Here is a 17,083-nt window from a genome sequence, read left to right on the forward strand (position 1 = left end):
GGCAGTGTGAGCAGAGGCTGTGATCTCACTAGAAATGCAGCACATCTTTAAGAACAATGTGGAGAGGCGTGTGATGGGGCACTCCTGTAATCCCAGCACTCGGGAGGGTAAGGCATAGAGATCAAATGTTCAAGGCCTGCCTGGGCTGCACGGTGAGACCCTGTCTCAGAAAACAAGCCTCACCTGTGAGACCCCTGGGTTTAATACCTAACACTTGAAAATTTTTTAAAAAAGGGAAAAACTAAAACCAAAAAGAAACATGGAAAAGCATTTGATGCCGGGCTGGTTTATTTCCCTCTGGCTATGACAGTCAGTGGCTTCCACATGCTTGTCACACTGGCCCTCCTGGGGAGAGGAGGCACCCACCAGCTTGGAGGAAGTCCACCTCAGAAGAGGAGGCCTATGCCACAGAGTCCCCCAGACCCTGGCGGGCAGTGGCAGGAGGAGGCTGCACATCACCATAGCTGAAATCGTGGCCAACCAGCAGGTCCCCCTGAGGGATGCCACCGAGGCAAGTGTCCTCACGAGCTCTGGTGCGCTGTGTGCCTCCCCTCTCCAGGGTGGCCTGGAGAAGGCCTCGCATCCGGAGGTTTTCCTTGGCAGTGGACTCCAGAACCATTTCAAGCTCACCTTCCATTTCTCTGAAAAAAAGGAGGAGGAGGTGGGTGAAAACAGTGCACCGGGAAAGGAAGTCGGGGGCTGGGGGATGGCTCAGTTAGTCAAGGACCTGAGTCTGGACTTGGGCTGCTGGTCCACTGGTCTGGCCAGCTGGAGAGCTCTGGTCTAATGAGAACCTGTCTCAGAAACCAGGGCAGAGTGACCGTGGAAGACCCCGATGTCAACTTCTGGTCTCCACACACGTGCACGTGTGTGGACACCACCCTCCCCACACCTTTTTAAAGAGAAAAGCAATTGCAATAGCTCATACGAACCCTGAAGTAGTTAGACCTCCAGTGACAGGAGAGAAGATTTTGAAGGTTTCACCACAAATCACAGTGACGTAGAATTAAGGTGGAAAAGACCAGCTCTTAGATACTGATCTCTTTAGTGATCTAACTCAAAGCTCAGCTTGTTCTGCATATTTACCAAGCATGACTTCACTTGCTACCTGGAACAGAATGACCTGGAGAATTAGCTGGAACAATGACCCGGTGCCCTTAACCACACGCTGACTGCCCCACGGTGCCTGTCACATCTTGCTTGTCCTCTCCACCTTGTGGTTTTAGAATATAAAATGAGGATGCAAACTGGACCCCGGATCAAAGCCCTTCAGGAGCTGTCCTGGCTTTGGTCCCTCCCTGGTGACGTCTCCTGCAACAACAGGTGAGGTGACAGATGTGCCAACCAGCTGAGCTAATCTCACAGCATGTGTGCTTGAACCACACAGCACACAGCACCTACCAGTCTGTACGGTTAGGTAACGCACACTATACTGCTAAGTTACCATGTGCTGTTGGAGTTCATGGAGACGCTGCTTCCCATTTCAGACCTACCATATTTGTTTCAAAGCGCCCTCCAAAGCCTCTAGTCTAGGGTGGGATGGCCTTTCAAGATGTGACCAGGAGGAAAGAACCCAAGGTTATTTTATAAACACTGTGCCCTTGAGAATAACTAGAAGGTAAGCATTTCTAACGGATATGACTATATCAACCCCATGATACACAAGTGCCTGCCATGGGAAAGACAAGCCGTGGGGAGAAAGGTCATGAACTCCAGCTGGCTGCCTCAACTTCCCCAGCTGGTTTCTGCAGGATGTTGTAAACATGCAATCTGATGATGTCATTTCTACTGTTGCTGTTTGTTCTTTTTTTTGGGGGGGGGGAGGCGCGGGGGTTTTGAGACAGGGTTTCCCTGTGTAGCTTTGCACCTTTCCTGGAACTCACTTGGTAGCCCAGGCTGGCCTTGAACTCACAGAGGTCCTCCTGGCTCTGCCTCCCGAGTGCTGGGATTAAAGGCGTGCGCCACCACCGCCTGGCACTGTTTGATCTTTTACTTGGAAGCCTCACTGGAGGGGGCTCTGTTCTGCCCAGGACTCCAGCTGGCTGCCTTACTCAATTTCTGCAGATGTCTGCAGCACCAATTTCATATCTATCTACATATGCACCTGCTTACTGCTATGTGATATTTTGATGGTGTTCTGACAAATAAAGTTTTTGTGAAGTCAGGGCCGAGCTAGCCACTAGCTGACCATGAAGGTTTGGAGGACTGTAGGGAGAAGTGACAGGAAGTGATAAGGCAGGGCAGAGACAGGATCTCGGCCCTTTTGGATAGGGGAACGGAAACGGTAGGAAGCAACTGGCAGCTGTTCCCTGTTCTCTGACCTTTCAGGTTCTTCCCCAATATTTGACTCTTGATTTTTTATTGATTAAGATTAATTAGATTAATGCTTCATCTGGTATCCAAGTTTTGGGTCACAAATTCACAAAATAGCTGCCTGCCTGTCTTTGCAGCCACAGGCATGTGCCAGAGCTGCACACAGGAACTGCACCCACCGAAGTCACCACACTGTTGGCTTTTCCTTTTCTTCCCAAGGCCTCTGAGCAAGTCTGGGATTTTTCTGTTGCAACCTCTCTACAGCCAATTACCACAAGTTCCAAATTCCACAGGCACCTGGGCTCCAAACACTGCGGAAGTTAGCCCCTCAGCACCCACAGCTCTGCCCCCAGGCAGCTCCGAGCCGTCATGGCTGCTGCTTTCACATGTTCCCCGCATCAGCGGTGCAGACACCTGGCTCTTTGGCTCCTCTTCCCCAAGGATGTGGGGTTTCCCTGGACTCCCTCCTCACTGCTGACAAGTGATCAGCAGCGGCTGTCCTCAGCCAGGCTGTGCAGCGCCTGCGTTCTCCGCTCAGATGTGCTCCGCAGAGACAGCCAGCCTCACACTCCGCTGTCATTGTCAGCAGAGTTGGGAGACAGCTGGGGATTCTTAGAGGGGGAATTAGTTAAAGAGAGAGAAAGAGAGTGAGTCTTTTCCCACATTAAAAAATGAGAAACATGCCGGGCAGTGGTGGTCCACATCTTTAATTCCAGCACAGGAAGGCAGAGGCAAGTGGATCTCTGTGAGTCCTAGGCCAGCCTGGTATACAGAGTGAGTTCCAGGACAGCCAGGGTTACACAGAGAAACCCTGTCTCAAACCCCCCCCTCCCAAAAAAAAAAAAAAAAAAAAGGGAAACACTATTGTGATGGAAGGAGTTAGGTCTCTGTATGATTCCACAATGGTTGGTTTAAAAATGGAACAATTAAATGAGGGGATAATTAACTTAGCTGGGAATTATGTAATGTTAATTAAGAATATTATTGGTTTGGTAATTCTTGTTTTATCCATTAAAAAAGTTAGTTGATATGAGTGCCAAGACACAGGCCTTAGAAAAAGTTACTAAAGAAAATACTGCTATTTTAATCGTTAAGTTGCAAGCCTTAGAAGAACTTATTAAAACAGATACTAGAGATATTCAGACAAAGACAGAGGAATTTAAAGGAGAACCAACCTCATCATTACATTATAAAATTAGAGAGGAACAGCCCAAGGTTATCAAAAAACCCACCTTAATATATCTAGTCACCCTACAGGAACAACTACCAAATGACAGGTATCCCCCAAGGCTATGTAAGAGCTGACTGGACTCCTGTGGAAATGTAAGATTTGAGGAGATTTAAGGAAGTGATAGTATCATATGGCACACATTCACTTTTGTGAAGTAGATGTTAAATTCATGGTCAACTAGTAACAGAACTGTTCCACAAGACCAGAAAGACTTAGTTACAGCAGTATTGGAACCTGGTCCTCAATTACAGTAGAGGACACAGTAGAAAGATGAGGCTAGGACCATTGAACAATGAAACAGGGCTAGAGATATAGAAATCTCTCAAGACCAACTTCTTGGAGAGGGCAATTATGCTGTTATACAAAAAACAGTCTCCATATGATGACTACATCCTGGATCTATGCCATGCAGTAGCTTTGAATGCTTGGGACAGAGCTGAAGAAGTCAGAAAGAAAACTGAGTCATTTACTAAAGTTATACAGGGCCCAAAAGAAACCTTCACTGATTTCTTACAAAGATTGACTTCAGCTGTAAATAGAATGATACCAAATCCAGAAACTAGACAAATAATTGAATCTTTGGCTTTTGAAAATGCGAATTCACAATGCAAAAGGGTAATTAGGCCTTTAAAGGCAAGATCAGTACCCACAGAGGAATGGATCCCAGATACAGTCATTATTGAATCTTTTTTTTTTTTTTTTTTTTTTTTTTGGTTTTTCGAGACAGGGTTTCTCTGTGTAGCTTTGTGCCTTTTCCTGGAACTCACTTGGTAGCCCAGGCTGGCCTCGAACTCACAGAGATCCGCCTGACTCTGCCTCCCGAGTGCTGGGATTAAAGGCGTGCGCCACCACCACCCGGCTCCATTATTGAATCTTATAACCATGATGATGTTTGGATAGAAGAGGTGATTTCCAGAGGTGTGAAGAAAAAATCAAAACGTCAGACATTTTAATTGTGGTAAAGCAGGTCACCTAAAAAGGGATTGTAGGCAGGGCACTGCTAGAAACAATGTTTTTTCTAGGAATAATCTAAACAAAAGGCCGCTGTCTTCTGAAGTGTGCTGAAGGTGCAGCAAAGGCACTAATGAATGCAGATCAACAAGGAACAGACAAGGTAACCCTTTGCCACCAGGAAATGCCTTGGAGGGCCTCTTGCAGGGCCCCATGTCAAATCTGGTTCACTCATTCCCTGTTCCATGGGGAAAACTCCTTCATAGAGCAATTAAATGACCTAATGCCTATTGTAAAAAAAAAAAAAAAAAAAAAAAAACATACTGCTCTGGATGATAGAACAGCTTTAGAAGATAAAACAAAAATTTCAGGAGAAACCATAAAGCAAATATTATAAAGATTAGATTCGAACAAGAGATACCTCTTGATTAGAAGAGGTGATAGTTCATCTAACTAACTTATAAAACTAACATATGCTTTTCATTTGATCAGCTATAACTTGCTAAAGTTAGGGTTGGGGCAGGGTTTTGTTTTTATCTTTCCAGGAGAATGAAGACATCCAGCTAAGGAATCTGAAGACCACTGGACAAATGAGACATATGAAGAAAAAGGACGAAACATCCAGAGAAAATGTCCCAAAAGAGTAAATTTACCTATTGGAATATCACATCTCCAACAGGATAAAATTTCATAAATCTTCCCAAATGTATGTTTTTGCTGTTCTCTACAGACATTTAATGCAAATGGTCTTTTTGTAGTCCAAGTTCAATTAAAAATTAAAGCTGGATTTGGAGCAGAATGGCTCTCTCCTTCTCTAAACTCAAGCATGATTGTTAAAGGAAAACCCAAAATCTCTGTCTCATGTCAGAAGAGCCATCTGATATGGGACAGAAGAAAACCAAAAATTAAGGGACTATTGCCACTAATCTCATAATCCTTTGGTTCTATTTTGACTCTTTAGCAGCTTTTCTTAAGGTATAAATATTATCTCAAAATTTATAAGATTAATATATACGTATATTTAAAACTTTTTGTCATAATATTAACTGTCATATAGAGTACTGATTCTAGAAAAAGGCTTTATCTACCTTCCTATACTTGATTTCAGGTTTGAGTCTCTATCTAGGAATTAAGTTTTTGTACTCTGGATGTATATAACAAATTATGTTCCTTTAACCTCTTCGTGGTCTGCTGCATATGACATTTAAAATGTTTAAGTTTTCTGCAGTGAACTATGACCATGTCTAACAGCGACCTTTGAAGTCTCTAAAAGGAGGATGGGGCCCCATAATGATGATTCCGCCTGGATTGTGGTAATGCCATGAAGCTGACAAATACCACCCAAAGATCGGCTTTGGACTATAAACTGCTCAGGGCAATTTCAAGGTGGCTAGTTGAGATGGTCCGGCCTCACCAGCTACTCTAGCCAGGACTTGACATAAGCCCTGAACTGGACAGAGACTGGACAACAAATGATACAGCTAGCTCTCCCAGGACTTGACAGTTATCCCAATTTTTTTCAAGGTCCCCTAAAGATGTCATCACCCCCAGACAGCAGGAAGTAATTTTAAGAACACAACACTCACATTCCCAAGAGGTGGGGTGGGTGGTTTGTTGTTGTTCAGTGGGTTACAGATACTTGTCAATATAAGGTGGTTGGTTACAAGTAGTTATTGGTAATGGTCAGGAAAAAGGCTGAACAAAGGAGATTAGATTCAGGGATCCTGTTCTGAAAAGAAAAAAAGGGGGATATGGAAATGATAGGATAAAAAGATAGATTACTGAATCTACTTGTGAAGGCATTCCTGCGGAGCTGCCTGGGCTAGCTCCAGAGTGAGCACCTAGCCCTAATCCATCCTTTTTTTAAGCAGACACCTTTTGTTTCCCTTGTTGCCCTCCATGTGAATCCTGTCTCAGAGTTTCCCAAGGATACAAAGGCCTATGCAAAACTTGAATCAGGGAACCTGGAAAACCTGAGAAATCAAGGAATCTGCCCTTGGCATTATATTGTTGGGAGCTCCTTTTAGGTTGTTTTGAGTATATGGAAATTAACTGGCTAAACTGTAATAGCGAGAATAAAAATGCCTGAGGCAAAGGGATAGTGCTTCAGTCCTTCCAGGCTGGATCCCCCGCAGCCATGAAAGGCTATATTCATTCTTAAGATGCCTCCGAGACTTAATTCCACAGATCCACATGAACCCACATACCCGTGTTGTGACACACAGCAACATCTACTTTTAAACAAAAAACAAATTTAAGGTTATTTTTGTTAGAACATACTGTACTTACATTACTACCCTTGTTTAAGGTATTATGCCTATACAGCTCATTTAACAATGTACTGTAAATTTCTAGTCCTTGAAAGTTATTATTACAAGCTATTTAGGATAATAAATGCAGGGTAGTAGTTAGTCACCTATTACAATCAAACTTACAGTCAGGCTAGGTATGTTTTCAAAGTCAAACAGATATATTTTAGACAGACAGGTGGTCTTCAAAACACTTCCGAGATCTACAGAATATGGCATTTAAGATATTTTAATAACATAAGGTTCTTTTTTTTTTTTTAAATGGCAGTGAGACATGTCTGCTCCCAGCCGCACAAATCTCCTTCAGAGAAGATGATGAGCATCAAAGCAACTCCATATGGAGTTTGCTTTCTTTGTGACAAAGTTAGCCACTGGGCCAAAAATGCCCTTGCCTCGACTGCTGACAGTGTGCTGTCCAAACTGCACAAGCAGGACACCAAAGAAAGTAAAAATTTTGCCAAGACAAGGTGGAGCAGTCCTTTAAAATCCTGCTTCACAGAAAAGGATGTCAGATATTCTAGGCCTGCAGGCTGAAGATGGATGCCCCAACAATGCAGAGGAACCTTGGGTGACTGTCCAGGCAGCCAGCTGTTTCTGTCATTTCTTAATTTTGGAAGTTGTTTGCTGTGTTTCCTGTTTACTCGGGTAATTTTATATCCTTCTCAGGTCTCTGATGGAGCTGAAGACTAGACAGTTATAGTTATAGTTTTCCTTGTTACCAAATTCAGAAAAGAAACTCACAAAAGAGGTATAAAGTTTATAAAGTTTAGAGACATCAAAAGATAATTTGGGGTTGGTAATGCAAGTTAGGATAGAAAGTGTGAAAGACCCCAGCATACTAGCTTAGCCTAACGCCATTTCGAGTAAGGTCTGAAAAGCACGGGGTGTCTACGGCCGGCCACCTGGCCCCAGAACAGGGTACTATAGGTCAGAAAAACAACTTGTAACCAAGTCAACGGGCGTGTCGAGCTCGGGGAAAAACCACGAACTGTCCTGAGTTTGAACCTGGCCTCATTTGAATCGTCCAATCAGAACCCTGTAAACCGAGCTTCTCGTGCTCCTGCTGCCAGACCCTATAAAAACCCTCCACTCCAGCCCGTCGGGGCGCCAGTCTCTTGAGCCTCTTGAGGGACTGTGTCGCCCCGGGTACCCGTGTTCCTGAATAAAGCCTCTTGCTGTTTGCATCTGACTTGTGGTCTTGGTGTGATCTCTGGGCGAGGGTCTCTCCAGAGGGAAGACTGCCTTCGGGGGTCTTTCAAGTGAATTAGGTACAACCCTTTGGACTCAACAAGATAGGATAGATAATGGAGTTTTTTTCTCTGAATTTGTCAAATGCAAATAGACTAGACATTGTTAATATAATTCTTGCCTGTATATACTTGTATATAGTTATTATACTTACATAGTTTTACTATGTTAGCTAAAACCCTTGCTTTTATTTAGACAACAAGGGGGAAATGTTGTGTGATATTTTGATTATGTTCTGACAAATAAAGCATGCTTAGACTTAGAGGGTGGGACCAGTCACTAACTGACCATAGAGGTTTGGAGGACTGTAGAGAGAAAAAACAGGAAGTCATAAGGTGGGGCTGAGAGAGGATCTTGGTCCTTTTGGATGGAGGAATGGCAGAGGTAGGAAGTCACTGGTGGCTGCTCCTGGTTCTCTGATCTTTCAGATTCTTACCCCAATATTTGACTCCCAATTTTTTTTATTGATAAAGATAATTAGATTAACACTTCAACCTACCTACCACTATTAACTCTTTAACTTTGGTTTGCTAGATGCTTAATTTACTCATTAATTCAAAAGTGAAAGTATACGCCGAGCGGTGGTGGCCCACACCTTTAATCCCAGCACTTGGGAGGCAGAGGCAGCCGGATCTCTGTGAGTTCGAGGCCAGCCTGGACTACCAAGCAAGTTCCAGGAAAGGCGCAAAGCTACACAGAGAAACCCTGTCTCGAAAAAAAAAAAAAAAAAGTGGAAGTGTGCCTGTGGGACACCGCTCCCTGAACCGCACAGAACAAACAAACTATTATGTCAATTAAAACATGACAAAAGGAAAGTAAAAAGAAATCTTATCTACATTTTTTAAACTGAACATATGTAGAACATAAAACTATGAATTGAATATTAAGAGCAATAAAAAATGTATTTATAAATTTGCAAATACCAAGAACTTACTTGAAATATGACAAGGCAGATTTACCAAAGGCTCAAACATAACAACTGCAAATGAAGTCACATGACATCTACTGTCTTCATCCCTGGCAAAGATGGCTGCCCACCAGGAGGCTGCCTAAAGAAGGTGGCAAACCACATGCTGTCTATATCCCCAAACAGAGTCATGTGCCATGGTTCCTTCTCGATTACCTGTGCATACATTTTTAGCAGTCACATTCAGGTTATGAGGATGAAGCTAACTTGAGGTACAGAATGTTCACAGAAACCAAATCTAACTCTTGGCTCCTCTGCTTTCCTTTCCCTGTCACAGCCCCAGGTGGCTCAACTGACAGAGGACACAGAGGACTCTTCAATGTGCTTGGGTAAAGAGAAGGGATAGAAATCATTCCCCTTCAGAGCCATTTCCAATAAAGTAGGACGGACAGCATAAACAATTTCAATGTTAGCCTCAACCAAGAGACATCTGAACTCCTGCTAACCCGAATTCACCCAGCAGAGAACTCAAAAGCAGCCATGGCTCGGTGGTGGCTGGTGGGGTGGCAGAGATGGCAAACAGACAGACAGACGGACAAAAGTTTCCAACCAACCAGAACCAAGTCTCACTATTTGCCCTGATGGGAGAACACTGAGGTCCATGGGAACCCTCCCCGTCCCAGATTGGGATCCTACAGAACAGGACAGACTATGACTCCCCAGGAGGCCTCTGTAGATGCTTGCTGCTTTCTCAGCACAGCAGTTCACCCGGTAGTCCGAGCATGTGCCTCTGGAGTTCCAGAGTGAAAGTCCAGCTTTAAAATTTGGGTGGGTGGTCTGAATCTTGCTGGGGACCTCAAGAAAACATTAATCTCACTGGTTGATAATAAGACCACTACCACAATTTAAAGCCAAATTTGACATTTTAATTAAATAGTGGGCAGATGGATGGACTCCAGGTTCCCAGGAAATGGCCACGAGTCATGTTTCACCGAGGCTTAAAAAGGCAAAACTCATAATTCATCACACCCCCCATCAGGTCCAATCAGGGGCAAGCACACCTCCTGACGTATCTCCTGCCCACTTGTGCTCAGGCACATCCGGTGCTGATGGGTCAAACAAACACAAGAAAAGAGCAACTTATTCTTAACAGTCTTAACTGCAAATAGAATGCTAGCCTGCAAAGTGTGTTTCCGGCTTTAGTCTCACAATGGTGCTGAACCAAAACCTCAGGCCTGGGAAGGCCCAATGCTGAGCACAGATGAAGAGAGAATTAAAATAGAAAGACTGAGCACAAGACAGACAGACAGACAGACAGACAGACAATCCACTGAAAATGTAGATCAGAAAAGCTAACAGCTGGAAATTTTGAAAGATACCAAGTACAGGACTCAGCAAGAGGCCCTGACCTCTACCTAATCAGGGTTCCACAAGGATACTGAGAAACAATCGACATTCACACACATTTATGTGTATGCATGCGTGTTTGTTTGTGTGTAATTGTGTTTCTTAGCCAGTGTGGTGATGCATGCCTGTAATCTCAGCATGCAGAGAGCTGAGGCATAAGTGTAGTCAGATGTTTCCTGTCCCGACTGCCTGATCCCAAATAATCACTCCAAGGCTTAATATTACTTACAAATGCTCAGCCAATAGCTCAGGCTTGTTGCCCCATTTCTAGACATCCTGTTTTTTCAGCAGCTAACTGATGTCTCTCTGACTCGGCCCTCCTTCTTCCCATCATTCATTCTTGTTTGGCTTTCCCGCCTAACTTCCTGCTTAGCTACCAGCCTGTCAGCTTTTCTTTAAGCCAAAGAGAGGAATACATATTCATAATGTTGAAAAGGATTGTTTCACAGCACGTGAGGTCATCCAGAAGTTCAGGGCGAGCCGATAACCCCAGCAATTGCGAGGCAGAGGCAGGAGAATCTCTGTGAGTTCGAGGCCAGCCTGGGCTACAGAGCAAGTTCCAGTACAGTCAGGGCTATACAGAGAAACCCTGTCTCAAAACGAACCAATAACCCAGAGAGATGATGACTGAAATTTTTCTAGATCTAATGAAAGACACACAGTCCCAGAATCCATGCTTTTTATAACACAGTAATATTTATACCCAGTGGAGGAATAAGAAGAAACTTTTGAACACACAGCAAAACTGCAGAATACAAAGTGATAAAAAACTTATTTTTATACAGTTTTTAAAAAATGTTATTTTTTACTATTATGTGTATAAGTGTTTTGACTGCATGTATGTCTGGGCACCACATGTGTCCCTCTCTGGTCCCAAAGGAGGAGTATTTTTTGAGACAAGGTCTCACAAAGCCCAGGCTGGCGTCACTATGTAGTCAAGGATGACCTTGAACTCCTGATCCTCCTGCCTCCACTTCCCAAGATTACAGGCACAGGCTGCCACACCTGGATGACAAGGGATAAAGATGAATGTGGAGGTTTGAGTAAGACCACCCCACGGGCTCATAGACTTGCATGCCTGGTCCTTAGTTAAAGAACTGTTGGGAAGTATTAGGAGGCGTGGCCTTGTGTCACTGGGGGTGGGCTTTGATGTTTCAAAAGCCCCCCCACCCCATCTCTCTCTGTCTGTCTCTCTGTCATTCTTTCTGCCTGCTGCCTACAAACGTAGCTCCCAGATACTTCTCCAGCACCATGCCTGTCTGGATGTTACCATGCTCCCCACCACCCCATCATGATGATAATGGACTCTCTGAAACTATAAGCAAGGCCCCAATCAAATGCTTTCTTTATAAGTGTTGCCATGGTCATGGTTTCTCTTTACAGCAATAGAATAAACCCTAAGACAATGGACCATCTATTTTTTTTAAAATGATAGCTAAGTATTATTAATGTGTGCTTGCAATACCAGGACTTGGGGGGCTGAGGCAAAAAGACTTTGGACTACAGAGTCTAAAAACAAGCATAGAGAGAGAGAGAGAGAGAGAGAGAGAGAGAGAGAGAGAGAGAGAGAGACAGAGAGAGAGAGAGAGAGAGACAGAGAGAGAGAACAAAAATGTGAACGGGCTGGAGGGAGCGCTGGCTCAGTGATTACGAGCACTTGCTATGCAACCATGAGGACTGGAGTTTGGATCCCAGCCCCGAGTAAGAAAGCAGGCACCCAAAACACACACCTAACTAAGTTCCCAGGGTGGGAAAAGACAGGGTTGTGGGGCTGGCCGGCTTCCCGTCTAGCTGAGAAAATGCAAGCCTCAGGACGATAGAGAGACTCGGCCTCAAAGGAACAGGCATGGACTGGGAGGCAGGGACCTGAGGTGCTCTTTGGGCTGCTGCTTGCTCACGTGTGCAGGCTCATGCACCTACCTTTTCTGCTGCAGTGCCTCGTCCAGGACCTCCTGCTTTTCCTGCAGCATCCGATGCAGGTACCTCATCTCCTTCTGGTACTGAGCTGCTTTGCCAGCGAAGTCGTCCTGCTGCTCCGCCAGGCGGTGACGGATGTCACCCAGCTTCAATGCTGCCTGCTTCTTGTACTCCTGAGGGAAGGCAGGCAGTGAGCAAGCGCCTCTTGGGAGTCGGAGCCGATTGGCTGAGTGGGCCTCAGACAGCGCTGAACTGGAAGGCAAGTCTGGGCTTTAAAAGGTCTGAAGGACCATGTGCAGCTGGAGCTTGGGAAGAGTGCTTGCCTGGCACTCACACAGAGCCCGAGATGTGGGCCCCAGCAAAGTGTAACACTGGTGGGTAATCCCAGCACGTGGGAGGCAGAGGCAAACAGGAGTTTGAGGTCACCTGGGCTACACAGTGAGACTCTGACTCAAGAAAACAAAATTTTAAAAGGATACAAAAGAACTTCAGGACTAAGAAAACCTGAGAGATGGCTCAGTGGTTAAGAGCACATACTTACAGAGGACCCAAGTTCAGTTCCCAGCACCCATGTGGGCAGCTCACAACCACAACTCCAGCTTCAGGGGATCTGACTCCCTCTTCTGGCTTCCAAGGGCACCTGCACTCACATGCACACACACACATACAGACACATACATGATTAAAAACAAAATAAAATCTGAAAAGGAAAACCAAATTTCTAATCTATATTATATCTGATTTTTCTGGGATTAATATGCTAAACATGAAAATTAAACATAAAATATCTGCATCATAGACCCAATTGGATGTTTTTACAAAATTAATCTACTGCAATTTCTGTTTGTTATATTTTTAAGGCAGGGCCATATGTAGCCTAGGCTACCTTCAAACTCCACATATAGCTGAAGGTGACCTTTGAACTCGGGATCCTTCTGCCTCCACCTCCCATGTTGGGATTACAGGTGTGCACCATCAAATCCAACTTTATACAGTGCTGAGGATCAAACTTAGGGTCTCATGCATGCTAGGCAAGCTCTATGCAGTGAGCCACCTGCCTACGTCTGCATTCTTCATGGACAATCCTTTCGTAGACTGGCAGCTTGAGAAAGAATGTCAACACTGTTTTGCTTTATCAAAGATGTCTCATATAAGAACTTAGCAAGGGCTGGGATGTAGCTCAGTGGCTCAGTGCTTACCTAGCATACAGATGATGCTGGGTTCACTCTCTAGTAATAACAACAAAAAAGAGAGAAGCAACTGGATCGTCCCCTCCCGTTCCGCGTGACTCAGGTCCTCAAGCGTCCCTAGGCCTTTCATGTAATATTTAAGGCTCTAATCACCGAGCCATCTCTCCAGTCTGCCCAGCCAACTCCTAAGGCAGAGTGAATATGAACACCGACCATTAGGATTATGTTAGGATACCAATTCTATGGGAGTTATGCATCTAAAACTCTGACGTCAGTTTTGGAAGTGCTCAGAGGGCTCAGTGGGCAAGCTGCATGCCACCTGCCAAGGCCTGGAGTGTGATCCCAGGAAACCTGCATGAAGCAGGAAGGAGAACCAACTCCATCAAGTGTCTTAGGTCACCCATGCATGCTGCATGCAGCCAAGACACACATGTACCACACACAGACACTAAATACGATAAAGCTGAAAAATGTGTCTTGAGGCTGGAGAGATGGCTCGGCAGTTACAACCACTGGCTGCCCTTGCAGAGGACCCAAGTTCAATTCCCAGCACCCACATGTGGTTAACAACCATCCTTAACCCCAGTTTCAGAGGTCCCACATGATGGCCAAACATATATGTAGACAAGATACCCATACACATAAAATAAAAAATGAATTTTAAAAAATTGCTAGGAGGTGATGGTGCACACCTTTAACCTCAGAACTCGGGAGGTAGAGTCAGGCAGATCTCTGAGTTCAAGGCCAACTCAACAGAGTGAGTTCCAGGACAGCCAGAGCTACACAGACAAATCCTGTCTCGGGAAAAAACAAAACAAAACAAAATAAAAATAATAAAAAATACATCTAGGAGTCTTGGGAGATGGTTTAGTACTTAAGAGCAGGGGCTGCTTTTCCAGAGGAGACCTAGGTTTGGCTCACAACCATCTATAACTTGGGTTCAGGGGATCTGCTACTTTCTGATCTCTGCAGGCGCCAGGAATGTTCATGGTGCACAGACATACATTCAGGTAAACACTCAGACACATAAAATAAAAAGAAGTCTCTCTCTCTCTCTCTCTCTCTCTCTCTCTCTCTCTCTCTCTCTCTCTCTCTCTCTCTCTCTCTCTCTCTCTCTCTCTCTCTCTCTGAGACAGGGTTTCTCTGTATAAAAGTCCTGACTATCAGCCGGGCGTTGGTGGCGCACGCCTTTAATCCCAGCACTCGGGAGGCAGAGCCAGGCGGATCTCTGTGAGTTCGAGGCCAGCCTGGGCTACCAAGTGAGCTCCAGGAAAGGCGCAAAGCTACACAGAGAAACCCTGTCTCGAAAAACAAAACAAAAAAAAAGTCCTGACTATCTTAGAACTGGTTTTATAGACCAGGCTAGCCTCAAACTCACAGAGATCCTCCTGCCTCTGCCTCCCAAGTGCTGGGATTAAAGGTGTGCACCACCACCAAGCTGATATGTCTCTTCCTAAAAAAGAAGTGGGGCCGGGTGGTGGTGGCACATGCCTTTTATTGGATCTCTGTGAGTTCAAGGCCAGCCTGGTCTACAAAGCGAGTTGTAGGACATCTAGGGCTGTTATACAGAGAAACCCTGTCTCGAAAAACAAAAAAGAATTGTATACAGCTTTTATATTTCCATGTTTAAAAAAACAAACAAAACAAAACAAAAACTTAAAAAAAAAACATGTTTTTTTTAGCGACATCATTTAACCATGGAGCCAGCAGACTTCTTGTATTTTTTTTTAAACAAACAATTGCTTAGTGTTTCAAGGTGCAGCAAACCACAGCTTATCTGAGGAGGTACAAGGTGCTGTCTGCCGGCAAAGCCCAGCCCAGCTTTTCTTCCTGTGTGAGAGACAGACACGCCGCACAGACTCCCTTTCACGTGGGGGCACTGATGGCCGCTTACCTTCACCCTCTCCTCCAGCTTTCCCAGGCGAATGTTGCCTTTCAGGATTTTGTTGAGGACTCCGTGCTTCTCGCTCTCTAAACACTGAGCCTGAGGAGAGGGTGGAAATAGAAGCATTACTGTAGCTTACACGGAAAGTCCTAGGAATTGCTCTGGGTTTCAGTGCCCTGGCACACCACTTGTCTAGCATTTGTGAGGCCCCAGGTCCAATCCCTAGTCTGTCTCTGTCTCTCTGTCTCTCTGTCTCTCTCTCTCTCACACACACACACACACACACACACACACACACACACACACACACACACTATTTGCCAAGAACATCCCCACTCACAAACAAGCTCCACTTGGGCTCCCATACTCCCTGAGAGGGCTGTGGGTAGAGCTTGGACAAGGGCTAAGGACCAACAAGGACTGGGTCCACGCTGGGCATCTCTAGGTAGGACAGGAGGATCTGGGGTCCCTCAGAGCAGGCCTTTAAGAGCTTCAGAACACGTCTCTATCCTAGTGGACACAGCATTCCTGTGGTGGTTTGGATGAGGTGTTGCCCACAGTCTCAGGTATTTGAACTTGGTCCCCAGTAGGTGGCACTGTTTGGGGACGGATGGACCTTTAGGAAGTGGAGACTTGTTGGGGCAAGTATGTCACTGAGTATGAGCTATGAGAGTTGATAACCTCGCCCCACTTCCTCTGTGTGTGTGAGATGTGATCTCCTCCCAGCTTCCTGCTCTGGCTGCCTGTGGTCATGTCTGCCATCATGGACTCTTCCTCTGGAACCATAAGCCAGAATAGACTCTTCCTTCCATAAGTAGCTTTTGGTCATGGTTCCTTCAGTAGTATTCAAGGAATAATTGCTGTGATAAAAGCAAGCCTGTCACTTGCCCAATTTGATCACAACAAAATACAAGGGAATAATATAACACTCAAAGTTCTTCTCACACCGACATGGCAGACAAGCCAAGAGGGATGTCATCTAAAGTCAAGCAATTTGCAGACACCCAGACGGGAAACAAGCTCCCACACACCGTGAAGGGTCCCTAATTAAAGAGAAATGTGTGGGGCGTCTTCCTAAGGCAGCCTAGTGGCGGCAGCTGGCTTTCTAGAAAGGAAAGATCTGACGGAGAAAGTTAAACAGCTTACTCCAAACCCCAGGAAGAAGTATCCAATCTTATCATGTCTGTTCCTCAGACCACTGTCTCCCTCAGAGAGGTGTAAATGGAGGTGAAACCAAACGGGCCCTGTGAAGTCCCATGTGACCCCTGGCCATCAGGACACTGCCCAGAGCAAAGTGGAGGCCTTTCCTAAAGACTGCAGGGGTGGGAGGGTCACGGGACCCCGAGAGCAGGAGGGATGTGACAGCAGGGAAGCCAATGTCACCCTGGTCTGCGCGATACGGGACCCCAAGTGCCCTGCCAGCTTCCACACACCCCTCCTCATGTGGCCAAGGGCCGTGGTGTATCCCAGGTCCTGCTGACAGTGGAGTCAGGAGCGTGACGGCACCTCTGCCCACGTCCAGGTCTGACTCAGTGTCTGGCTTTTCAGGCTATTAAAAGATCAAGTGGTCGAAATTTACAACTTTTAAGTATTTATATACAGAGTGTGTGCCTTCCAACTGTATTTCCATGCCTGGACCACAGGCTGAGGTGTGGGCCTGAAGGGGCCACTTGAAGTTGGAAAGTATCTCCACTGCACCACGAAAGACTGTCCCACCCAGGTGGG

At 45.5% G+C, this 17,083-nt stretch overlaps 1 protein-coding gene across 4 annotated transcripts in view; it reads right to left on the reverse strand.

The window, feature by feature from the left end:
- Positions 1-262: 262 nt before the first annotated feature.
- Positions 263-17,083, reverse strand: part of Cep89 (centrosomal protein 89) — a 62,198-nt gene continuing 45,377 nt past the window's right edge. For 3 of the 4 annotated variants that reach the window (XM_028877769.2, XM_028877768.2, XM_028877767.2), the window contains 3 exons: positions 15,368-15,457; positions 12,287-12,456; positions 263-641 (listed from right to left, as the gene is read on the reverse strand). In XM_028877769.2, the coding sequence (XP_028733602.1) occupies positions 401-641; positions 12,287-12,456; positions 15,368-15,457 (501 nt within the window). In that variant the 3' untranslated portion in view covers positions 263-400. Of the gene's footprint in view, positions 642-12,286; positions 12,536-15,367; positions 15,458-17,083 lie in introns of those variants that run through there. The other variant, XM_028877770.2, reaches the window with a different exon arrangement.

The sequence above is a fragment of the Peromyscus leucopus genome, chromosome 1, assembly GCF_004664715.2.
Source record: "Peromyscus leucopus breed LL Stock chromosome 1, UCI_PerLeu_2.1, whole genome shotgun sequence".
Taxonomy (NCBI): domain Eukaryota; kingdom Metazoa; phylum Chordata; class Mammalia; order Rodentia; family Cricetidae; genus Peromyscus; species Peromyscus leucopus.